Here is a 26,517-nt window from a genome sequence, read left to right as displayed (position 1 = left end):
AAGAGAGGCCAGCCTTAGTTTCGAGATCACAAACACAAAATGCCTAGTCTCTCTTTCTTTGGACTTTTCCACAAATATTGTTTACAGAAGTCACAATAGAAGAATAATTGCTTTCTAACACAATTGATTTCAAAATTCTAATATTTGCAGAAGTAATCAGAACTTTTTTCAAGTCCCAACAATGTCTCAAGACTAAGAGCTCCAGAACGGGAAAATGATCAACATTTACATTCTAATGTTTGAGATCTAATCGCTCAATAAAAAGTACCTTTAATCTTTCAAAGCACCATTTTATTGACTCCCGCTCTAAGCCACAAAATGCAAAATCTTTTAATTTGAGCACTTCATGGTTGGGTAATTAGCCAATTATGCTCATATCCTCTCAAGGGAGATATGTATTAACAAAATGCCAACTTCCTTAGGTTTGGGGGAGAACCGCTAGAGAGATAAAAGCGTTCAACCCTTCCCATTTCAAATTTTAACCTCTCAGGTCAACGTAAATGGACAAGACTCTCCAGACAACTAGGTGTCATTTCACCTTCAATGTAAATCCCTAGTTCCTATAAGTTTGGAACCACTAAAGTTGAATTTTTCAACTAAGCTACCAACTCTCAACTAATAAAAAGTATTATATTTAAATATGTTGTAAAAGAATACTTAATTGAACAGTGGATTGTTACAACTTAGCCATAGTGACATTGGAGCAGAAAAACATCATAACACGCTGCACGCACAGCTAAATAGTTCAGATCAAATGGAAACCAAAAATACAACATCTTATATTGATGAACCTTTAAGTATCACTTTAAGAATTGCAGCAAGAAACCCTTCCTGTTTATTTTCTCCCGAAAATTCCAACCAAAGAGACAGATCACCACTAATCTGGATTGGACTGGACAAGTGACTATACTTATCAACTTCATAAACATTAGCCACTGCATGAACTCATGTATGAAAGCAATAGAGAACTTATTCATCAATGATGACCTTATTAACTTTAGTCAGGAAGCTACAAGCTGAAAGATAAAGTGAAGTTCAAATACATATTAGGATAACGTCTTTGGACAAAATTACAATAAATGGTGCATTTATCAACTATTGTGTGAGTAATATTAGTGTTATTATTTTGTTTATGTTTATAACCTATAGTTATTATATGTGGTTAGAATAAGTCTTCTGTTAATAACCTGTTAGATAGGATAAGTTAGAGATTGTTTCAGATATACTCTCCTGTAATCCTATCTTTCCTGATTGAATTGGAATTTGAATTCTCATCTGGTATCAGCTTAAACACGATCCTCCACCGCAAAACACCCAACCCCCTCCTTACCCCGACTATGTCGTCGCACTCCTCCGAGAGAACTCCATCCGCCGCTGTCGGCGGCTCATCTCCGGCGACCGGAAATCCGTTGTCCAGAGCCCACCATTTCATCTCGATGAAATTGACCTCGAGAAACTTTCTGTTTTGGAGAACCCAGCTTCTCCCGTTTCTCAGAGGTCAGGACCTCATCATCGGCTATGTGGACGGCACCACCCCATGCCCGCCGGCGTTTCTATCCGCATCCGGTTCCGGCGAGTCGGGCTCCGGCGCAATCACTGTCCCGTCAACTCCCAACCCGGCGCACAAGGCCTGGGTTCTCCAGGACCAGTCTATTTTGAGCCTTCTCATATCCTCGATGTCAGATGAAGTTCTGCATCTCGCAGTTGGCCGGGACACCGCCGCCGACGTATGGAGATCCATTTGCACCGCCCTCGGTTCCAACACGCAGGCACGGTGTTTAAGCCTGCTTGGTCAGTTTCAGGCGCTCCGGGAAGGGGGGTCTACACCCGGTGACTACCTCGGAAAAGCGGAGCTGTTGGTGGAAGCGCTTGCCCAGGCCGGTCAGCCGCTTTCCATGGCCGAGCAAAATCTGTACGTGATACGGGGCTTGCGTCCGGAGTACAGGGCATATGCGGCTTCGCTGACGGCACATGCTCCGGTCTCTCTTCCACATCTCGCGGATCACCTGCAAGCCGCGGATTTTATTCTTGCCGATGATTTTGCAGATGGCGCAGGAAGCAGTTCGCACTCGGCCTTCTATGCTGGCCGAGGCAGTGGGAGTAGCGGACGCAATACAGGTGGTCACGGCAATGCTGAAGGAGGCCGGCAGCATAACTGGCGTGGTGGCTGTGGTCGGAATCAGCGGGGTGGCGGCCCGAATCAGCGTGGTGGCGGCCCACGTTGTCAAATTTGTAGGGCGCAGGGGCACACCGCGGTTTACTGCTACAAACGGTACACCACACAACCACCCCCCGCGCAGGCGCATGTCGCCGTTTCGGGCGAGACTCCGGTTACCACCGCACCATCGGCCGAGGCGTGGTACCCTGACACTGGGGCCACGGCTCACGCGACTCCGAAAGCTGGAATGTTAACGTCATCAGAGGAATATATTGGTCCGGACACGTTGACAGTGGGAAATGGTACAGGCTTAAAAATTTCGCGGGTTGGCCATGCATCGATCCCCTCTGTGTCAAAACACCTGTTTCTATCTAATGTGCTACATGTCCCAAAATTAACTTTTCCCTTTTATCTGTACAAAAATTTTCTAAAGACAATTCTGTGTTTTTTGAATTTCATGACAGTTGTTTCGTTGTGAAGGATTCCAAAACCAAGGCGGTGCTTCTTAAAGGCCTGACTTCTGGAGGTCTTTACAAGTTGCCAATTTCCCGGAGTCATTTCGCATTCGTCAGTTCCCGGGCAACATCCACGATATGGCATCGCAGGCTTGGTCACCCTCACAAATTGGTCCAGAATAAAATTCTGCAACATTGTTCAGTTACACCAAATAGTGTTAGTTTCGAATCATGTACGGCTTGCCAGCCATCTCGGCAAGTCCTGTCGTTTTCCATTAGATAGACTCAATACTTCTAGCAATACTGTACTTGATTTATTGTACACGGATATCTGGGGGCCTGCACCAGTTATCTCGTCTAGTGGCTTCCGCTATTTTCTTCTCTTTGTAGATGACTTTTCACGCTATTGCTGGTTTTATCCATTAAGGGTAAAATCAGACATCTATAAAACCTTTGATGTTTTTCGTGTTCTGGTAGAGCGGCAATTCTCGCGCTCTATCAAGTCCATACAATCCGATTTAGGGGGTGAATACCGCAAACTACACGCCACCTTTCAAACCCTTGGGATTAATCACCGTCAGTCGTGTGCATACATGCATGAGCAAAACGGGAGAGTTGAGCGCCGCAATCGACATATTGTCGAAACGGGCTTAGCCCTTTTAGCTCAAGGGTCGGTCCCACAACAATACTGGGATTTTGCCTTCGAGACAGCAACATGTCTCATCAATTATCTCCCCACCTCGGTCCTAAAATTTGAAAGTCCTTATTTCCGTTTACATCAGAAAATAGCACCCTATCAGTTCCTACGCGTCTTCGGATGTTTGTGTTTTCCCTATCTTAGGCCTTATAATCGGCATAAGATAGAGTTTCGGTCCACTCCCTGTGTCTTCCTGGGGTACCCTCTATCTTTCCGAGGTTACAGATGCATGGACCTAACCAGTGGGAAAATTTATGTCTGCCGCCATGTACGGTTTGATGAAACCATTTTCCCTTTTGTTACAGGTATAGCTCCACGTGTAGCTGAGGTCTACCCTGTACCGTGGGCATCTGGCCCTATTGTGCCCGCTCATACTCAGCCTATGGTGCAACCCAATGTCACAGTATCATGAGACTCTGACGCCCGTCCTATTGCTCAAGAAGAGCCACCTTTAGCAATAGAACCCGTTGTTCCAGCTACTCGGGGGCGGGGTCGGCCACGAGGTCGGGGGTGGGGTCGGGCTCAACCACAAGAACGAGCTCATATCATGCGTCTCCGTGGTCAGACTCAGGGTACTGCTGAAGATTTTCAGGCCCTCACAGCCTTTTCAGCTGATCCGACTTGTTATTCCCAAGCTGTTGGACATCCACAGTGGCGGGATGCTATGGATCAAGAGTTTAATGCCCTTTTACATGACAATACCTGGAGTCTAGTCCCGCCTAGTCCCACGATGAATATTATTGGATGCAAATGGGTATTCCGCACCAAATGGGCTGCTGATGGGTCAGTCGAACGGTATAAAGCACGGCTTGTGGCTAAGGGTTACAATCAAGTAGCCGGGGAAGATTTTTTCGACACATTCAGTCCAGTTGTTAAACCGACAACTGTTCGTCTTCTTCTTTCTTTGGCTATAACCAACAAGTGGACGCTCCGACAGTTGGATGTGCACAATGCCTTTCTGAATGGACATCTAGCTGAGACTGTGTATATGAAACAGCCTCCAGGGTATGAAGATCCGGTTCATCCAGACCATGTCTGCCACTTACAGAGGTCTCTCTATGGGCTTAAACAGGCACCACGGGCGTGGTTTAAGCGCTTGCAAGACTTTCTCCTTACTACTGGTTTTAGCGCAACGAAGACGGATGTATCTCTTTTCTACTACAGTCTGGATGGGTGCCAAGTGTTTTTACTAGTATACGTAGACGATATTATTATGCTTGGGAGCAGTGCCACACTTATTAACACGCTGTTGTCCCGTCTTGCGACAGCTTTTAAGATCCGGGATCTCGGGAAACCCAGTTTTTTCTTGGGGATTGAAACAGTTGACACTTCAGCAGGGGTTATTCTGTCTCAGCGGCGTTACATGAATGATATTCTGAACAGGGCTGGTATGGTAGACTGCAAACCCTTATCCACTCCTGCCTCGACGACTCAGCCGGTTACTCCGTCAATTGAACCTTTTGATAATCCCACGCAATATCGCCGGATAGTTGGGGCCTTACAGTATCTCACGATCACTCGGTCGGATTTGTCTTATGCCGTCAACCGGTTATGTCAGTTTATGCACACTCCGACCGAAGACCACTAGGGCATGGTTAAGCGTGTCTTACGGTACGTCAAGGGCACGTTAGACTATGGATTGAGACTGTCTTCCTCACCGACTACTTCCATTCACGCTTATTCTGACTCCGACTGGGCTGGTTGTCCCATCGATCGGAAGAGCACCAGTGGGTATGCAGTTTTTTTGGGCACAAACCTTGTGTCGTGGCTATCACGGAAACAGCGGACAGTTGCGCGCTCCTCGACCGAAGCAGAGTATAAGGCCTTAGCTGATGTGGCAGCTGAGGTCACTTGGGTCGTTTCTCTTCTTCGGGAGTTAGGATTGCACTCTGGGCAGTCCTCGACGTTGTGGTGTGACAATTTGGGCGCAACATATCTTTGTGCAAATCCAGTCTTTCACGCCAGGACGAAGCATGTTGAGATAGACTACCATTTTGTTCGAGACAAGGTAGCCTGTGGTGACTTTGTGGTTAATTTTGTATCGACGAAGGATCAGCTTGCAGACATCTTCACCAATCCACTTGTAGGGCCCAGGTTTATTACTCTTCGAGACTAGCTGAACGTTGTGTCCTTATCACCGTCCGCTTGAGGGGGTGCGTGAGTAATATTAGTGTTATTATTTTGTTTATGTTTATAACCTATAGTTATTATATGTGGTTCGAATAAGTCTTCTGTTAATAACCTGTTAGATAGGATCAGTTAGAGATTGTTTCAGATATACTCTCCTGTAATCCTATCTTTCCTGATTGAATTGGAATTTGAATTCTCATCTATTGGATTCTTGTTTTAGTCCCTCGACTAGACGACTGTTGGATTTTTTGCTTTTGTGGTTATCAACTTCCAAAATTGATTACATTTAATACCTAACGACTTTGAAAACTTGCCACTTTTATCCCAAGAATAACAAAATTTAGTGCCAGATTTAGTACCTAACTATAGCACTAATTAAAGTGGCAAGTTTTAAAAACCCAGGTACCCATTTTTGATTGATTTTGAGGTTGATGATGGGAAGTACAAATTAAATAGTTCATGAATTAAAGTTGGAAAGAACTTTTAAGTAAAACTAGAAAGTAATTGGCAATTGCAAAAGTTAATATGGAGTTTAAGTATAAGTTTCAATGGTATATATACATATACCTTGGCTTTTATAAGTTCATATTAAGCCCAAAGTTGACAAATTCCGCAGTCATTTTCTTCTTAGAGCTTACAACATTTTCCTCTTCAATTCTTTGAATGCATTCAGAGATTTCGACACCTTCTTCTTTAGATATTTCCTCACACTCTTCCGAGCTTTCAACCTTTCTTGATCAGAGCTTATCACACTTTCTTCTTTAGAGTTTTTCAAGCTTTCTTCTTTAGAACTTTCCACACTTTCTTCTTCAGAGCTTTCTACAAACTCTTCTTCAGAGCTTTCGTTATTTGGCATTTCAACCTTGAAAAATAATTGAAAACGAGTACATAAATAAATAATTAAATTAACACATGGAATTAGAAGGCAGAAAACCAATAATAGTTTCAAAGTATCAACAAGAAATAGAGAAAAACCTTAGTTCCAACTTTACGAACACGAAGTGCACAATCTGCCGTTCCCTCAAACAATAACTTGTTTACCGAAGAAATCTGATTTGCAGAGGTCACAAGAGAAGAATAACAACATTCTAACACAATTAACTTCAGTGTTCCAATATTTGCAAATTTAATTGGCATTTGTTTCAATTCCCAACAATATCTTAAGACTAGGCGCTCCAAAACAGGGAAATGATTAGCACTTGCATTCCAATGTTTGAGATTTAACCGTGAGATAAGAAGTGCCTTTAATTCCTGAAAGCCATGCTTTGATGGTTTCCACTTTGAGCCACAGAAAGCGGAATCTTTTAGTTTAAGCACCTCAAGGTGTGGTAACTTGCCAATTGTGTCCATCTCCTTCCATGGAAGATAAGTATAACGAAGTGTCAACTTCTTAAGGTTTGGTGGAAAACCAATTGGAAGATAAAAGCGCTCGACCCTTCCTACTTCAAACTTCAACTTCTCAAGTAGATGTAAATGCACAAGGCTTCCTAGATAGCTAGGTGCCAATTCGCCTTCAATGTAAATCCCAAGTTCCTTAAGGTTTGGAACCATTCTGAAGTTTGGTTTTATGTCAGAGTTGGCAACTTTCAACCAATAAAGAGTTTGCAGATTAGTTTTAACTAAGCAAGGGAGATATTGTGAACATCTCTTGTCAACATGCAAATGCCTCAATTGTGGCAAATCCAAAATATTACATCGCATTTGCAAAGGACATTTTTCCATCCATGAAGTAACTATGAGAGTAAGCAAATTTTTAAGCTTACAAAATTGAAACTTGTAAAGAGAACCAATAGTACTTAAAGCCAAGTATCTCAAATGAACCAAATCTGTTATTTCACTAGGCATGCCTTGTGAGCATTTCACTAATGATAAATCCAATACTCTTAGAAATCTCAAACATGGGTATACCAACCTGCATTTTGAATGGTATACATCTTTACCAAAGCAGAGCATAGAATGGATATTATATATTGTGCAATTCCCATAACTTGCTTGAGTAATTGGCCAATGACTTGTTTGACAACTTAACCAATGACTAACTTTTGGAGCATCATTGCCATTGATAATGCACAAAGTATTCCCCGTTATAGCTTCTCTCACACACACCTCGTGCACTCGATCATGAACCTTACATGATTTAACTTTGCCGTCAACACTTAGCTCATTAATTTGAACTAGACTTCTATTAATGAGATCACGCAAGTAACTCTCTGCCACTTCTTCCAAACTCTTATTTTGATGTGGCATTAAAAATCCCTCAGCAACCCATAAGTTGTTTAATCTCTTAATAGGAATGACATTGTCTTCAGGAAACACCCCAAAATAATGAAAGCAAGGTTTCAAGTGACGAGGTAAGTACTTGTAGCTCAATGAAAGTACTTTTGAAATTTTGTTGTTACTATCATACGTTTCTACTCCATCCAAAGTTTCCGCAACATCTCTCCATATTTCTAGAGAATCTTTTGCTGTTGCCAAAAGTCCAGCAATCACAATAACTGCCAGCGGTAATCCACTGCAGCCAAGAACAATTCGTTTGCCAATTAACTCGTATTCCCTGGGAACAAAATGGCTTTGCCCAAACACCTTCGTCGAAAATAATTCCCAACGATCCTCTATAGTTTGATACTTCATGTAATAGGGATCAACACTCAAGTATTCAGCCACATTTGTGAACCGAGTAGTTACTAAGATTCGGCTTCCATTAGAATTATCTGGAAAACATCCTTGGATGGCATCCCATGCAGCAGTGCTCCATATGTCATCTAAGAGAATTAAATACTTCTGGCCCATCAAACTTCTGCATAATTGCTCAGCTATTTGAGCATTGTCTATGTTGTAGATTTCACTTGTTATTGGTGAAATACAACGTAATAGACCAATGAGCATCTCTTTGAGGTTATGAACTTGAGACACAACTACCCACGCTCGAATGTGAAACCAACCAATAGTAGTTGGATTTCCATAGACTCTTTTGGCTAATGTAGTTTTTCCTATGCCTCCTTCCCCGACAAGTGGGATAACTTGTAGATTCATCAGCTCAACATATTGCTGAGATATGTCAGTGTTAAAATTCCTTAAAATGTTGAAAACTGATCTCATCGAGTGTGCAAAACCGAGTCGGGTAATAATCTTCTTTATATCACGGTCGAATCCTACAATTACTTCATTCTCAAGCTCTAAAGCATTTTGGAAGGTATCCCAAACCGTGATATTCTCTTCCTCATTATCAGGCTCTAAAGCAATTATCTTTTTTATCTCCAGGATCAATTCTCGAGCTTCCTCAATATCTTCTACCACTTGTTTCAAGGTCCGATGAAGTTTATCAACATATGCAGACTCATACTGTCCCCAGTTAGCTTCAAAATATACTTGTCTCAGTTTAGATTCTATTTTGTAATCTTTATATCTTCTAGCAACTTCATCTCGGATTGCTTCATAGATGCCCCAGTGATGCATTTTCGTCTTATACTCCTCCAAAAAGGCTTGCACAAAGCAGAGCTTGGGAGACAGCAACTTGATCACTTCAAGCAGCGACGCCTTCATTCCTCCAGCATCAAAAATCGAAAGTAGTCTAGGCTCCATAAGGTCTTGCTCTACTATTTTGATTAGAGTGGTTACAGCATCCAAAGCCATTGAACTTCTCTAAAGTGTTTAATTTCTGGAACCCATATCAGATCGACTTATTAGTCTCAATTATTGAGCAAGAAATGGAATGATTATAGCAGAGATAGAGATAATGGTTAAAATCTTCTGAATTATTATTATTAACATAATAACTTTTAAACATTGCCTTGGATTATTAATGCCAACTTGCAGAGCATTGAAAAACAACTCCTTGTGCCCCAAAGTGGGTTTCCAACCCAATAGAGTCGTCTACACTTCAACGAGTGGATTAGTGACTGTGTCCAACCGTGAAAACCGGGTACACCCAAAAAAAATAATAATAATAAAATACAACAATGTGCGGTGGCTTGATGTCAATGATCATTATATTACATATAGCATCCTCTGGAGAATCATTGCATCTTTCAGTTAGTTCTCACCATCACTGATGTTTTTTTTTAAACAAATACCTTTTTCACGGATCTAACCGCTCTAATAGTTACCACACAAATCTAACCGCTCTCCCAAACTGACACTAAGTCTTCATGAATGAAGACTTAGGGTCATATGCTTACTGTCAACTCTAGTTTCAATTCATACATGAAGACACAATCAAAATGAGATAAATATTATAAATTTAGGGTCCGTTTGGAAAGCAGGAAAATGACTTCTGGAAAATAAGTCATTTTTCAGAAAATATTTTTCTTTCCAGTGTTTGGTAGCATTTTGGAAAACTTGGTGTGTTTAGTTTATTTTCTAGAAAAATGAGTAGGATTGTACGTTTAAACATTCTGATGGAAAATGACATCCCCCAAATTTTGGCAGAAGTCATTTTTCGCCAAAATGGCTTCATTTTCCCCGTCAACGTAAAATGTTTTCGGTTGACTGAATTTTTCTGTTGCATCCTAACACTGAAAACTCGAAAAACATTTTTCCTGATTTCTAAACGGACCCTAGTGAATACATAGCAAAATTGAGCCTAAGTCTTCATGAATATTTTCATACATAGTGATCACTCAATCAAAATGATGAGATAAATGTTTTGAACTTAGTGAATTGAGAGGGCAAAACATAATGCTAAACTATATATATTTAAGCAAAAAAAAAAAAAAAAAAAAGGAATTGAGTGACGTTGGAGAAAGTATGAAACATACCTTAGGTTGATGAAGATGGAGATGGAGTACAGTTAGAGAACCGGGTTTGGATAATATCAGATAAGAAATGGTCTATGTTACGTTGTTGAATTTATGGAGTAGACCAGAGAAAACATCATAGGCCAACTTGAACTAACTCAGGTGTTTCTGAATTGAAACTCAGATGAGATGAGATGAGAGTTGTTGAGCGAGCAGAGATGAAATGAGTATAGCAGAGAGGATAAGAGTTGAGACAGATCTGATGAATTATTGATGGTGGAAAGGTCTACAATCTACACCTAACAAACAAGTCAAAAGTCAACTGATGGTATCTTTGGATTTTTATTTTTAGAAAACATAAAATTTAAATTTCAAGGAAGATTCTATAGGACCAACAAGAACAAAATTTAGTTCCAGATTTAGTACCTAACTATAGGACTAAAGTGGCAAGTTTTAAAAACTCAGGTACCAAATTTTGATTGATGGTGAGGTTGATGATTGGAAGTACAATTGAAATAGTTAATGAACTCTTTAAGAAAACTAGAAAGTAATTGGCAATTGCAAAAGATAATATGGAGTTTGAGTATAAGTTTTATAGGTATATACATACCTTGGCTTTCATAAGTTCGTATTAAGCCTAAAATTAACAAATTCCTCAGTCACTTTCTTCTTAGAGCTTACAACACTTTCTTCTTCAATTCTTTGAATGCATTCAGAGATTTCGACATCTTCTTCTTTAGATATTCCCTCACACTCTTCCGAGCTTCACATGTAGCCATTTGCACTCATTTTAGTATTATATTCTGCAACCAACTTTTCTGTTTTTTTCTGCATATATATATAGTTCAAGGAAATGCTACAATGTCAGAATGTAAAAATATCTCATTCTCAAAATAAGCATTTTTAAGATACAAACCAATTTGATGAGTTCAACATAGGATGTAACAGAAACCAATATAACACAAAGATGGATTATATTGTTATAATCAAATGGAAAGCAAAAAATACAACATTTTGATGAACCATTGAGCTGTGCTTGAAGAATCCACTGGGAACTGAAGTAAGAGATATTTTCTGTTTGTGTAAGTTTCTTTCTCCCCCGAAAGCGAGATGATAAGCACCTTCAATCAACCAAAAGAGAATGATGAACACCAATCTCGATTGGACTGGAAAAGTGGATATATTTATGGACTGCCTGCCCAACATTTTTGCCTGTTCTGAACTCGATGAAACCAAACAGTAGATGTCGGCAATGATTAACTTCAATCATGAGCCTACAAGCTGAAAGATAAAGTGCAGTTCAAATTCTATTGCAATAGAATAGCATCCTCTTCGGATGAAATGAAAGTACAAATATGTTTATACCCAACTACTATGTTGATATTGCATTGCAATAGAATAGCCTCTTCCTCCTCTATCACTTTCTTCTTAGAGCTCTCCACACTTTCCTCTTCAATTCACTCAATGATTAGAGCTTTCAACACCTTCTTCTTCACCACACTTTTCCGAGCTTTCAGCCCTTTTTCATGATTAGAGCTTTCAACACATTATTCTTCGGAGCTTTGCACACTTTAATCTTCAGAGATTTCATTATTTTGAAAAATGAGAAAATAATAATAAAAATAAATTGGTACTTACCTTGAGACAACACAATTCAGCATTATTTAAGTTTTATTTTTCAACATTCAAATTCAAATTACTAGTTATTGTCTTATATTGGTCTGCTCTTTCAAATACGGTAATCTGGACTATGATAAGCACTCAAGTCGATCTAAAAGAAGAGTCCATCCCAAAATGCTAGTACAATGACGATTCCAATAGGTGAGAGAACCTCAGCTCCAAGTTTAAGGATCACTCATGAATATATGCAGGTTTCAGTGGCACCAAAAAGCTAAGCATTTTAATATGTTGTAAAAGAAATACTGAATTGAACAATGGATTGTTACAACTGGGACATGGTGTCATTGGAACAGAAAAACATCATAACACACACAGCTGAATTGTAGCAGACAATTGCAAAAGATAATATGGAGTTTAACCACAAGTTTCATAGGTATATACATACATACCTTGGCTTTGGATCATAAGTTTATAATAAGCCCAAAATTTAAAAATTCCTAACTCACTTTCTTCTTAGCACTTTCCTCTTCAAATCTTTGAACGCATTCAGGGATTTCGACACCTTCTTCTTCAGATTTTTCATCACTCTCTTCCGAGCTTTCAACCTTTCTTGATCAGAGCTTCCAACACTTAATTCTTTATACCTTCCCACAGTTTCTCCTATAGAGCATTCCACACTTTGTTCTTCAGAGCTTTCAATATATGGCAATTCAACCTTGAAAAGAAATAGAAAATGAGTACAAAAATAAATAATTATATTAATTAATACATGGAATGAGAAGGTAGAAAACTAATATTCTGAAATAATGAAAATGAATTAGAGAGAAACCATCTAGCTTCTCACGCATTCTTCTTTAGAGCTTTTCACATTTTCTTCAGAACTTTTCACACTTTCCACATTTTCTTCTTCAGAGTTTACTACATTTTCTTCTTCAAAGCTTTCATTACATGGCAATTCAACCTTGAAAAGTAATTGAAAATGAGTACAAAAATAAATAAATAATTAATTAAATTAATACATGGAATTAGAAGGCAATAAACTAATATTTTGAAATAATGAACAAGAATTAGAGAGAAACCTTAGTTCTAACTTCACGAACATGAAGTGGACAATCTGTCGTTCCTTCAAGCAATAACTTCTTTGCAGAGGAAATCTGCATTGCAGAAGTCACAAGAGAAGAATAACAACATTCTAACACAATCAACTTCAGTGTTCCAATATATGAAAAATTAATTGGAACTTGTTTCAATTCCCAACAATATCTTAAGACCAGGCGCTCCAAAACTGGGAAATGATTAGAATTTGCATTCCAATATTTGAGATCTGAACGTGAAATGAGAAGTGCCTTTAATTCCCAAAAGCACTGCTCTGATTGTTCCCACTTTGAGCCACAGAACGCGAAATCTTTTAGTTTAAGCACCTCAAGGTGCAGCAACTTGCCAATTGTGTCCATCTCTTCCCACGGAAGATAAGTATAACAAAGTGTCAACTTCTTAAGGTTTGGCGGAAAACCAATTGGAAGATAAAAGCGCTCGACTCTTCCTACTTCAAACTTCAGCTTCTCAAGTAGATGTAAATACACAAGGCTCCCTAGATAGCTAGGCGCCAGTTGGCCTTCAACGTAAATCCCAAGTTCCTTTAGGTTTGGAACCATTCTGAAGTTTGGTTTTTTGTCGGAGCTAGCAACTTTCAACCAATAAAGAGTTTGTAGATTCCAAACCGTATGCACCATGCATGGTGCACACGGTTGCAAAAACGGCGTCGTTTTGACTAAAAACGCACGTCCAACTTAAAAAAAAATCAGTTTCGATTCCCGTCAACAGCATTATGTTGTGTATAATTTGAACTATATATCCAGAATGAATGAACTAAATATCCAGAATGAATGAAAAAAAAAAATCAGTTTCGATTTCCGTCAACAGCGTTATGTTGTGCATAATTTGAAACTGAATTTTTTTTTAATCGGACGTCGTTTTTTGCAACCGTGTGCACCATGCATGGTGCACACAGTTGCACAGCATAACGCTCCCCAATGAGTGGCCTAGTTTGTATAATTAAGATCCTAGTCAATCTAATTAAACCCCTCCTTCACAGTCTTATCTTTGAGCCTCAATGTGCGTTTGTTCCTGGAAGACCTATAACGGACAACCTACTACTTGCATATGAAACCCAACACTTTCTGAAGAGGAAAAACCAAGGGAAGGTTTGGAAGCTGGATATGAGTAAGGCGTATGACATGGTGAATTGGAAGCTAGTGGCCGGAAGGGGTCTTATTAAAGTTGGGCTTTGATGTTAATTTTGTTAATCTGGTTTCTGCTTGCATCTCCAGTTTTTATATCCCTTAGGCTTATTATCCCTCAAAGGGGCTTGAGATAGGGAGATCCACTGTCTCCCTATCTCTTCATATTAATCATGAAAGGCTTGAGTGCTTTGATCACTAAGGAGACCAGGACAGAGGGATGTAATAGGAAAAAGATAATAGTGAAGCTCACAACTCACGGGAGATCAAATTAAAGTACATGCACCTTTGTTCCTTCTTTTTTTCTTGGCACCAAAGAGCATTTCAATATGATGTAAAAGAATACTTAATTGAACAGTGGATTGCTACAATTTAGCCACGGTGTCATTGGAGCAGGAAAACATCATAACACAGCTGAAATTGTTCAGATCAAATGGAAACCAAAAATACAACATCTTATATTGATGCACCTCTGAGCTGCACTTGAAGAATTGCAGCAAGAAATCCTCTCTGTTTGTTTTCTCCCAAAAGCGGGATAATAAAACATCTTAGTTCTATACATAAACATGGTTAGACAAATTCCCAACCACCAATCTGGATTGAAACTGTACAAGAGAGGTATACTGATCAACATTAGCCAGTGCATGAACTCATGAAAGCAACAGAGAACTTATTCAGCAATGATGACCTGATTAACTTCACCCAGGAGCCTACAAGCTGAAAGATAAAACAAAGTTCAAATTCAATTGCAACAGATCAGAATAACCTCCTTAGTTCTCTTTGAACAAAATTACAAAAAATGATGCATATTTCGACTATTGGATTCCTGTTTTAGTCCCTCGACTATAAGACTATTGGATTTTCCACTTTTGTGGTTATCAACCTCAAAAGTTGACCACATTTAATGCCTAACTACTTTGAGCACTTGCCACTTTTAGCCCAACAATAACAAAATTCAGTGCCTGACTATAGGACTAAAGTGGCAAGTTTTAATTGCAACAGGTACCAAATTTTGATTGATGGTGAGGTTGATGAAGAGACATCGTATTCAGTGGATGGACCATGCTCCAAAACGGAAGAAGAGAAATGAGCCTCCTTCTTATAGATTAATTGGACACAAGCTTGTATTATTCCTGTTTTAGTCGACGGCTATTGGATTTTCCACTTTTGAGGTTATCAACTTCCAAAATTGACTACATTTAATACCTAACGACTTTGAAAACTTGCCACTTTTAGCCCAAGAAGAACAAAGTGTAGTGCCAGATTTAGTACGTACGTGACTATAGGACTATAAAGTGGCAAGTTTTAAAAACTCATGCACCGAATTTTTTATTGATTTTGAGGTTGATGAGGGGAAGTACAAATCAAATAGTTCATGAATTAAAGTGGGAAAGAATTCTTTAAATAAAACTAGAAAGTAATTGGAAATTGCAAAGATAATATGGAGTTAAGTATAATTAAGTTTCATAGGTATATACATACCTTGCTTTCATAAGATTATAATAAGTCCAAAATTAACAAATTCCTCGGTCACTTTCTTCTTAGAGCTTACAACACTTCCCTCTTCAATTCTTCGAATGCATTCAAAGATTTCAACACCTTCTTCTTTAGATATTTCCTCACACTCTTCCGAGCTTTCAACCTTTCTTGATTAGAGCTTCCCACACTTTCTTCTTTAGAGTTTTTCACACTTTCTTCTTTAGAGCTTTCCACACTTTCTTCTTCAGAGTGTTCTATAGATTCTTCTTCAGAGCTTTCGATATTTGGCAATTCAACCTTGAAAATTAATTGAAAATGAGTACAAAAATAAATAATTAAATTAACACATGGAATTAGAAGCCAGAAAACCAATAATAGTATCAAATAATCAACAAGAAAAAGAGAGAAACCTTTGTTCCAACTTTACGAACACAAAGTGGACAATCTGCCTTTCCCTCAAACAATAACTTGTTTGCCAAAGAAATCTGATTTGCAGAGGTCACAAGAGAAGAATAACAACATTCTAACACAATTAACTTCAGTGTTCCAATCTTTGCAAAATTAATTGGAATTTGTTTCAATTCCCAACAATATCTTAAGACTAGGCGCTCCAAAACTGGGAAATGATTAGCACTTGCATTCCAATGTTTGAGATTTGATCGTGAGATAAGAAGTGCCTTTAATTCCCGAAAGCCTTGCTTCGATGGTTTCCACTTTGAGCCACAGAAAGCTAAATCTTTTAGTTTAAGCACCTCAAGGTGCGGTAATTTGCCAATTATGTCCCTCTCCTTCCATGAAAGATAAGTATAACGAAGTGTCAACTTCTTAAGGTTTGGTGGAAAACCAATTGGAAGATAAAAGTGCTCGACTCTTCCTACTTCGAACTTCAACTTCTCAAGTAGATGTAAATACACAAGGCTACCTAGATAGCTAGGCGCCAATTCGCCTTCAATGTAAATCCCAAGCTCCTTTAGGTTTGGAACCATTCTGAAGTTTGGTTTTCTGTCAGTGTTGGCAACTTTCAACCAATAAAGAGTTTGCAGATTACCTTTAACTATGCAAGGGAGATACTGTGAACATCTCTTGTCAACATGCAAATGCCTCAATTGTGGCAAATCCAAAATATTACATCGCATTTGTAAAGGACATTTTTCCATCCACGAAGTGACTATGAGAGTAAGCAAATTTTTAAGCTTAGAAAATCGAAGCTTGTAAAGATAACCAATGGTACTTAAAGCCAAGTATCTCAAATGAATCAAATCTGTTATTTCACTAGGCATGCCTTGTGAGCATTTCACTAATGATAAATCTAATACTCTTAGAAATTTCAAACATGGGTATACCAACCTGCATTTTGAATGGTATACATCTTTTCCAAAGCAGAGCACAGAATTGATATTATCTAGTGTGCAATTCCCATAACTTGATTGAGTGATTGGCCAATGACTTGTTTGACAACTTAACCAACGACTAGCTTTTGGAGCATGATTATCATTGATAATTGATGTTATCACATCTTTGCTTGTTTTTATAGTTATTTTGAATCATCTCAGTATTTAAGTTCTTTAATTTTGCTTATTTAATACATATTTTCCTTGCTATTATCATTTAATTATAGTTCACACTTATTTTGAATGTTTTACGGTGTTTGTTAGTGTTTTTGAACCATTTTAGGTCAAAGATATGAGCAAGGGAAGTTCAAGGATGAGTTTTGAGCAATTTTGGACAAGTTCGGGGCCCAAAGGACTCGACGCGTCGAACCAAAGGCTCGACGCGTCGAAAATTTCCAGTAGCATCAGAAGTCGAGACCATCAGGTCTCGACGCGTCGAGCCATAGCTCGACGCGTCGAGCGACGCACGAAGGCATCAACTTGAATCAAAAAGGCGTTGGCTGCAAGATATCAAATTCAAAAGTCAAACTTCAATTTCAAATTAAAGAATGGCGCAAACTTCAATTCCAAATTTCCAATTCCAACTTTGATTTTATAATTAAATTCTTCCATTTTATTTATTTAAATATAGGAATTATAATTCGAGTCCAATTTTGTACAAGATTCCTATTTCATCTCAACTTTGTACCCACTATAAAATCCCTCCTTCCTCAACCCTAAGACCGAGAGATTTTTAGAGTTCTTTGTAGACAAGAAAGAGAGAAATCAAGAGGCTCAAGTCGTCTTTGGAAGCAAGGAGGAAGCCAGGGAGATTTGGGAGAATCGCTTGGTTAATACTTGTACTCTTCTGATGATTTGTAATCCTTTATTCATATTTGCTATGTATAATTTAGCCATGCTCGGCTAAATTCTTTAGGGATTTTTGGGTGAATTCGTTTATGAACCTATGTGCCTAGTTCGTTAATTTCTGAATATATTTATGTTTGGTTTTATGATTTGTGTTGCAATCTTGTTTTAATCTGTTGTTGTTGGTAGTTAAAGGCCTAAATTACTAGCTTCACAGTCATGTTTGTGTCACCAATGGGAGTTGGGGCATAAATTAGGGCACACACGATTGCACCTAATGGTTGGTCCTTGGGAAAGGGGAACTTATTAGGGGAAGTTTATTCTAGATTATTGCTCATCGGGAGATGGTAGTAATTAGGAATAATTGAATGCTGATCTTTGATCTTATTGGGTGTTTAAGCCATGGGAGTGGAAATTCACTAGGAATAGAGATTACGGGAGTAATTCGATTCCACTTTGCATTCCCATACAAATCTTAATTCCAAACCAAATATTACAAACGTTAATTGGCACTAGGTGATTAAACATTGTGATCCCAAGAATCCTATTTTGCTCTATTGTCTACAAAACCTTGCTACTTATTTTATTCTGCTTGTTATTTTATGCAATCAATCAACCTTCAAGTTTTGTTCGGACTAGTTTCATATGAGTAACCTAGTAGCTAGTGATTAGTACACCACCTCTCTGTGGTTCGACAACCCGAATACTCCGGGTATTATTTGTTTGCCCCAAATTACACCAATCAATAATGCACAAAGTATTCCCCGTTATAGCTTCTCTCACACAAACCTCATGCACTCGATCATGAACCTTGCATGATTTAACTTTGCCGTCAATACTTAGGTCATTAATTTGAACTAGACTTCTATTAATGAGATCATGCAAGTAACTCTCTGCCACTTCTTCCAAACTCATATTTTTATGTGGCTTTAAAAATTCCTCTGCAACCCATAAGTTGATTAGTCTCTTAACAGGAATGACGTTGTCTTCAGGAAAAACACCAAAATAATGAAAGCAAGCTTTCAAGTGACTAGGCAAGTACTTGTAGCTCAATGAAAGTGTTTTTGAAATTCTTTTATTATAATCATATGTATCAACTCTATCCAAAGTTTCCGCAACATCTTTCCATATTTCAAGAGACTCTTTTGCTGTTGCCAAAAGTCCAGCAATCACAACAACTGCTAGCGGTAATCCACTGCAACCAAGAACAATGAGTTTCCCAATTGACTCATATTCCTTCGGAACTCATTGGCTTTGCCCAAACACTTTCCTTGAAACTAATTCCCAACGATCCTTTAAAGTTTGATACGTCACATGGTAGGGATCTGCACTTAAGTATTCAGCCACCTCTGTGAACCGGGTAGTTACTAAGATATGGCTACCACAAGAATTCTCAGGAAAACATCCTTGGATAGCATGTCATGCCGCAGTGGTCCATATGTCATCCAAAAAAATTAAATACTTCTGGCCCATCAAACTTCTGCATAATTGGTCAGCTATTTGAGCATCCTCCATGTCGTAGATTTCACTTGTTATTGGTGAAATACAACGTAATAGACCAATGAGCATCTCTTTGAGGTTATGAACCTGAGACACAACTACACATGCTCGAATTTGAAAGCAAGCAATAGTAATTGGATGTCCATAGACTCTTTTGGCTAATGTAGTTTTTCCTATGGCTCCTTCCCCAACGAGTGGGATAACTTGTAGTTTCTGCTCTGGATTTTCAACGTATTTTCGAAACTTGTCAATGTTACTATTCCTCAAAATGGTGAAAACTGATCTCATCAAGTGTGAATAACAGAGCCGGTTAATTATCGTCTCTATATCACTGTCGAGTCCTACAATCACTTCATTCTCAGGATTTAAAGCATTTCGGTAGGTCTCCCAAACCGTGATGTTTTCTTTCTCAAGCTCTAAAGCAGTTATTTGTTTTCCCGCGAGGATCTGTTCTTTAACTTCCTCAATATCTTTTACTACTTGTTTCAAGGTCGAATGAAGTCGTTCACGAGCCCTAAACGCATCCCCTTTCTTATTAGCTGCCAAATATACTCTTCTCAGATCATTTTTTATTCTGTAATTTTTATATATTCTTGCAACTTTATTTCGGATATCTTTATACAGTATCTTAGCCTTGGTGTCCCCTTCATTCATTTTCATCTTACATTCCTCCAAAAAGGCTTGCAGAATGCAGAGATTGGCAGACAGCAACTCGATCATTTGAAGCAGCGCCACCATCAATCCTCCGGCATCAAAAATCAAAAGTAGTTTGGGCTCCACAAGGTCTTGCTCTACTATTTTGATTAGAGTGGTTTCAGCATCATAATCCATTATATTGAACTTCATTCTCTAAAGTGTTTCTGGAACTCATATCGGACTTATTAGTCTCAATTATTGAGCAAGAAAATAGCAGAGATATATAATGGTGCATGCAACATATATGGCTTAAAATCATTGCATCTAAAATTCATGTGATTCAATAGAAAATAATGCACAGTTTGTTACCATTACCAGTTTTTGTTTTTCAATTGTTTGTATGCTGAGGGGCCATTTTATTTAAAGGCATATAGAATCTGCTATATATTGTTTGTGTGAAAATATTTTAAATTTGTTATACTATAATTGAAAATAAAAATTTTTAAATTACAAATCAAAATTTTTAAAACAAACACCTTTTTTTCACAATTATAACCGCTGTAATAGCTATCATTCCACCACAAGAGCCTAAGTCTTCAAGAATATTTTCATACATAGTGATCACTCAATCAAAATGAGATAAATATTTTGAACTTATTAGTGAATTGAGAGGGCAAAATTAAACATAATGCTAAACTATATATATATATATATATATATATATATATATATATATATATATATATATATATGAAAGCAAAAAAAGGAATTGAGTGATGCTGGAGAAAGTATAAAACACGCATACCTTAATTAGGTTTATAACAATGGAGATGGAGTTAGTGAATTGGTCAGAGTTGTTGAATGTATGGAGTAGAGCAGAGAAAGATATGGCAACTTGAACTACTCGACCTCAGGTGTTTCTGAATTGAAACGCAGATCAGATTAGAGTGGTTACAGCATCATCAGCCATTATATTGAACTTCTCTAAAGACTAAAGTGTTTCTGGAACTTGATCATATCATATCCGAGTTATTAATTAGTCAGTCGTGATCAATTATAGATAGCAATTAAGAAATTAAATGGAATGATTATAACAGATCAGAGATGATATATAGATTGTGCATGCAATGCAAGATGGGTAGGGTTAAAATCTAATCTGTCTGCTAAATTATTATACTATCCTCAGCAAAACCATTAGGATATATATGAAAGCCGAAAAGGAATTGAGTGATGTTGGAGAAAGTATAAAACATATATGCATACCTTAATTAGGTTTATAACAATGGAGATGGAGTTAGTGAATTGGTCTGAGTTGTTGAATTTATGCCAACTTGAACTAATCTCAGGTGTTTCTGAATTGAAACTCAGATGAGATGAGATGAGAGTTATTGAGCCAGCAGAAATGAAATGAATAAATGATTATAGCCGAGAGGATGAGAGTTGAGACATATCTATCTGATGAATTATGTATAGGGTTGACTTTAAATGCCAATAATCTAACAAATAAAATATAGCAAGTTCCAACTGCACATGTCGCCATTTGCACTCATTTTAGTATTCTATTCTGCAACGTATAGAACTAAGATGCATCTTAGTTCTATACATAAACATGGTTAGACAAATTCCCAACCACCAATCTGGATTGAAACTGTACAAGTGAGGTATACTGATCAACATTAGCCAGTGCATGAACTCATGAAAGCAATGATGACCTTATTAACTTCTCACCCAGGAGCCTACAAGCTGAAGGATAAAACGAAGTTCTATTTTTCAATTGCAACAGATCGGAATAGGCTCCTTAATTCTCATTGGACAAAATTACAAAAAAATTATGCATATTTCAACTATTGGATTCCCGTTTTAGTCCCTCGACTAGAAGACTATTGGATTTTCCACTTTTGTGGTTATCAACCTCAAAAGTTGACCACATTTAATGCCTAACGACTTTGAAAACTTGCCACTTTTAGTCCAACAAGAACAAAATTCAGTGCCTGACTATAGGACTAAAGTGGCAAGTTTTAAAAACTCAGGTACCAAATTTTGATTGATGGTGAGGTTGATGATTGGAAGTACAAATGAAATAGTTCATGAATTAAAGTTTGAATGAACTATTTAAATAAAACTACAAAGTAATATGGAGTTTAACCACAAGTTTCATACCTTGGCTTTATAAGTTTAAATAAGCCCAAAATTTAAAAATTCCTCAGTCACTTTCTTCTTAGAGCTTACAACACTTTAATTTCATCTTCAATTCTTTGAATGCATTCAGTGATTTCAACACCTTCTTCTTGACTTCTTCACATATTTCATCACTCTTCTTCAGAGCTTCCCAGTTCTCAGTCTTTCTTCTTTAGAGCTTTTTCACACTTTCTTCTTCAAAGCTTTCTACAATTTCTTCTTCAGAGCTTTCATTATTTGGAAATTCAACCTTGAAAAGTAATTGAAAATGAGTACAAAAATAAACAACTAATTTGATACATGGAATTAAAGGGCAGAAAACTAATAGTTTGAAATAACGAACTAGCAAGAATTAGAGAGAAACCTTAGTTCCAACTTCACAAACATGAAGTGGACAAACCAACAGTGAATTGAACTTATTCAGCACTGTGGACCAACAGATTTGTATGTCATTGTATCTGGTGTAGTGGTTTGTATTGTTCCCTTCTACTTCTGCAACATAGTATCCTTACAACCTTTTACAACTGCAGGATGTTTTAGCATACAAAAACAGAACGGAACAGGTTAGTTAGTTAGTTATATCTTCGATTCGATACAATTATACTCCAAATTCTGAAACAACTGAAAGCAGAGAAAGTTAAATCATACACAAAAGCAAACGGGATTGTTCACTAACATAAACTGATGTAAATAGTTCCTGTCAAAACTAGGACCTCCAGAAATGGTTGGGGAACTGGTAGTGATATTTAATATCCCGCAGCCATTCACAGTGCAAAGAAAATTCTTTCCAATTTTCGTCAGGTAACTTCAACAACATTTCATCAGTGCGGCCACTCCTGTATATAACCATATACTCACTGTTATTTAGTCATTCCTTAAAATGTGTAGAGCAATCTAGTGACATGTGAAAACCCGTATTAACTACCAAACCAAACAGGAATGCACACATTTCCTAAGGCGATTTCTTTTCTCCTGCAGATAATTGCTGAACCTGAGGGACCAGAAAGCAATGAAGGACAAAAACAACAAGAAAACAGTAAGCTAACTAGTCACATCGTTCAAAATAGGAAACAAAAATGCTCTAAGAGGAATACTTTTACGCACTACAGCTACTGAGAAGTTCGGATTTGATTCCTCCTATCTTGTGCTATTTAATTTCTTGATAAAGGAAACAACTATTGCATCATCAGGAACATTTCCGACATGGGTGATAATGCATGGGCATCATCCACATGATGAACTAAAAGAAGAACATAGAGGCAAGCTGGTCCACCTTCCTGATTCAATTCAAGAGCTGTTGAGTATTGCAGGTAACAAATCCTTAATTACTGATAAATATAATTTAATCAAAAAAAATCAAGTATGAATTAAAATGACTGGTCTATGCAATGAGACATTATATGCTTTGCTAGCTCTATTACAATGTAGTATCTGCTCATATACTTTCTCAACCTACTGAAACACAAAGAATCTGCTCATATACTTTCTCAACCTACTGAGACACAAAGGATCCACTGAGGCTCAAACTCACAACCTTCCAAATGAAAGTCCAACCCGGGTACCATTAGACCACATAGTCTAATCTTATTATGTCTTGAATGCAGAAAAAAAGGTTTGGGAAGAAATGAACTAAAGTTCTTATGGCTAATGGCTCTGAGGTGGAAGATATAGGTGCTTTACGAGAAAATGATCATTTGTATATTTGTTAACAATTAGCAAAAACCATCTCAAAGTATTTACCAGTTTTGGCATTAAAACACCACATGCATCAGAGTCAAAGCAAATAAGAGAAAATGCTCCTTCTGTTCTTCTAAATCTTTCTTCTAGTCCGAGTATTGGTTACCCTGTGCTCAACGAAAAAAGTTTTCCTTCAAGTCCAGACTCCAAAGCCTTGTCTTTGCACTTTCCTTAGTAATGGATTCCTGTTTTAGTCCCATACTATGACTAAAAAAATCAATCACCTTTAATACCTAAGGACTTTGAAAACTTGCCACTTTTAGTCCAGCAAGACCAAAATTTAGTGCCAGGTTGAGTACCTGACTATAGGAGTAAAGTGGAAAGTTTTGATTGATTTTGAAGTAGATGATTGGGAGTGCAAATGTAATAGGTGATGAATTAAAGTTGGAATGAAATCTTTAAACAAAACTAGAAAGTAATTGGCAATCGCAAAAAGATAATATGGAGTTCAATTATAAGTTACATAGATATATACATACCTTGGCTTTCATAAGATCATATTGAGCCCAAAATTAACAAATTCCTCAGTTCCTTTCTTCTAAGAGTTTACAACACTTCCTCTTCAATTCTTTGAATGCATTAAGAGATTTCGACACCTTCTTTAGATATTTCCTCACACTCTTCCGAGCTTTCAACCTTACTTGATCATAGCCTCCAACACTTAATTCTTTAGAGCTTCCCACACTTTCTTCTTTAGAGATTTTCACACTATCTTCTTCAAAGCTTTCCACACTTTCTTCGTTAGTTTTTCTACAATGTCTTCTTTAGAGCTTTCATTATTTTGCCATTCAACCTTGAAAAGTAATTGTAAATTTGTAAAAAAGCAAATAATTAATTAATACACGGAATTAGAATGCAGAAAACTAATGTTTCGTTTTTAAATAATGAACAAGAATTTGAGAGAAACCTTAGTTCTAACTTCATGGACATGGAGTGGACAAACTGCCGTTCCTTTAAACAATAACCTCTTTGCAGAAGAAATATGCTTTCAGAAGTCACAAGAGAAGAATAATAACATTCTAATACAATTAAATTTAGTGTTCCATTTTTTTAAAATTAACTGGAACGTGTTTCAATTCCCAACAATATCTTAAGACAAGGCGCTCCAAAACAGAGAAATGATTATAACTTGCATTCCAATGTTTGAGATCTCAACGTGAAATAAGAAGTGCCTTTAATTCCCGAAAGCCACTAGTACAAAAAAGAGCAAAGAATTTGACTTTAAGCTACCTTTCTTCAAACAAGGGTAGTGTATTGTTAAAAAATAAAAAGACTGTAAAAAAAAGAAAAAATTTTCACTACCCTTTCTACAAGAAAGGGTAGCGGATATTTATATTAATTTTAATCGGAACATAAAAATATATAAGCCACATATCAGCTTTATTTGGCCTTCAGAGTTCAGATCTACTAATTAAGGCCATTCAAATCTATCAGATCTCCTCTTTTCATCTCAACCAAATACACCAAAACATACAAATCTTCTCTTCTCTTCTCTTCAGATCTATCATATCAACCGGCGAACCTTTAAATCTTCTCCTTTCTGCTCTCTTCAGATCTATCATATCAACCGGCGAACCTTTAAATCTTCTCCTTTCTGCTTCTAACGAGACACCATCGGGTAGCGCTTCGACAGCGGCCTCACGACGACGCTTGTTGGTGGCGGGTAGTGCTTCGACGGCGACGACTTGTTGGCAACGGTGACGACGACAACGGTTTATCAGCTTGGTCGCACTGCTCCTTTGTCGTTCGTCGTTCAGATTGTGAGGGAATGGTTTCGACGGCATAGATCTGGTAATAAAGCTCTCAAAAAGCTGTCGATTCTTCTCTCCTCCCACCACCACCACCACCAACATCCGGAACCGCCACCATCACCCCTTTTTTTCTTCAGATCTGGAGATCTCGGAGGCCACCGCCGCTTGGTAGTTGAAGAGCCAAAGCCCTCTGCGCATCGCGAAGCCGTAGATGGTGAAGCAAGCGAGGAAGAGACGAAGCAGAAGAAGAGTCGAAGAGTCAAAGCTCTCTGTGCATCGCGAAGCTGTAGATGATGAAGCAAGCGAAGAAGAGACGAAGCAGAAGAAGACTATTCACAGTGCATTTTTTAAAAAATATTTTTCTTTTTGCATTTCTTTAATTTTACTGTGTTATTATCTTTTTTTTTTAACCTTATCTTCGTTGGTTCCCACTTGGAACCATAGCAGGCGAAATCTTTTAGTTTAAGCACCTCAAGGTGCGGCAACTTGCCAATTGTGTCCATCTCCTTCCATGGAAGATAAGTATACCGAAGTGTCAACTTCTTAAGGTTTGGTGGAAAACCTGTTGGAAGACAAAAGCGCTCGACCCTTCCTACTTCAAACTTCAACTTCTCAAGTAGTTGTAAATGCACAAGGCTCCCTAGATGGCTAGGCCCCAATAGGCCTTCAATATAAATCTCAAGTTCCTTTAGGTTTGGAACCATTTTGAAGTTTGGTTTTTCGTCGGAGCTAGCAAATTTCAACCAATAAAGAGTTTGTAGATCTTTTTTGACAAAAAAAGGAGATACTGTGAACATCTCTTATCAACATGCAAATGTCTCAATTGTGGCAAATCCAAAATATCACATGGCAGTTGCAAAGGATATTTTTCCATCCATGAAGTAACTATGAGAGTTACCAAATTCTTAAGCTTGAAAATTTGAAACTCGTAAAGAGAACCAATGGTACTTAAAGCTAAGTATC

General features: G+C 37.9%; 2 protein-coding genes and 2 long non-coding RNA genes across 5 annotated transcripts in view; 2 read left to right on the top strand and 2 right to left on the bottom strand.

The window, feature by feature from the left end:
* The window catches only part of LOC109172849 (putative late blight resistance protein homolog R1B-14), a 361,300-nt gene that overhangs the window by 63,293 nt on the left and 271,490 nt on the right, over nucleotides 1–26,517 (bottom strand). Inside the window, exon 8 of one of the 2 annotated variants that reach the window (XM_019322082.1) lies at nucleotides 14,507–14,753. The gene's annotated coding sequence lies outside the window, so the exon portion shown is untranslated. Of the gene's footprint in view, nucleotides 1–14,334; nucleotides 14,754–26,517 lie in introns of those variants that run through there. The other variant, XM_019322083.1, reaches the window with a different exon arrangement.
* On the top strand, nucleotides 640–14,524 carry LOC109172869. Its single transcript, XR_002052804.1, has 2 exons — nucleotides 640–675; nucleotides 14,451–14,524. It is a non-coding gene; the product is annotated as an uncharacterized LOC109172869 (long non-coding RNA).
* Nucleotides 12,190–26,517, bottom strand: LOC109172861. The gene is made up of 4 exons (XM_019322106.1): nucleotides 25,979–26,517; nucleotides 15,926–16,221; nucleotides 15,679–15,812; nucleotides 12,190–12,401 (listed from the first exon to the last, which is right to left on the bottom strand). The coding sequence occupies exons 1-4, from the start codon at nucleotides 26,349–26,351 to the stop codon at nucleotides 12,299–12,301; spliced, it is 906 nt and encodes a 301-aa protein (XP_019177651.1). The 5' UTR covers nucleotides 26,352–26,517; the 3' UTR covers nucleotides 12,190–12,298.
* Nucleotides 25,202–26,321, top strand: LOC109172866. The gene is made up of 2 exons (XR_002052801.1): nucleotides 25,202–25,594; nucleotides 25,692–26,321. It is a non-coding gene; the product is annotated as an uncharacterized LOC109172866 (long non-coding RNA).

This window comes from Ipomoea nil, unplaced genomic scaffold, assembly GCF_001879475.1.
Source record: "Ipomoea nil cultivar Tokyo-kokei standard unplaced genomic scaffold, Asagao_1.1 scaffold0436, whole genome shotgun sequence".
Classification (NCBI taxonomy): domain Eukaryota; kingdom Viridiplantae; phylum Streptophyta; class Magnoliopsida; order Solanales; family Convolvulaceae; genus Ipomoea; species Ipomoea nil.
This window is presented reverse-complemented; position numbering and strand designations above follow the sequence as displayed.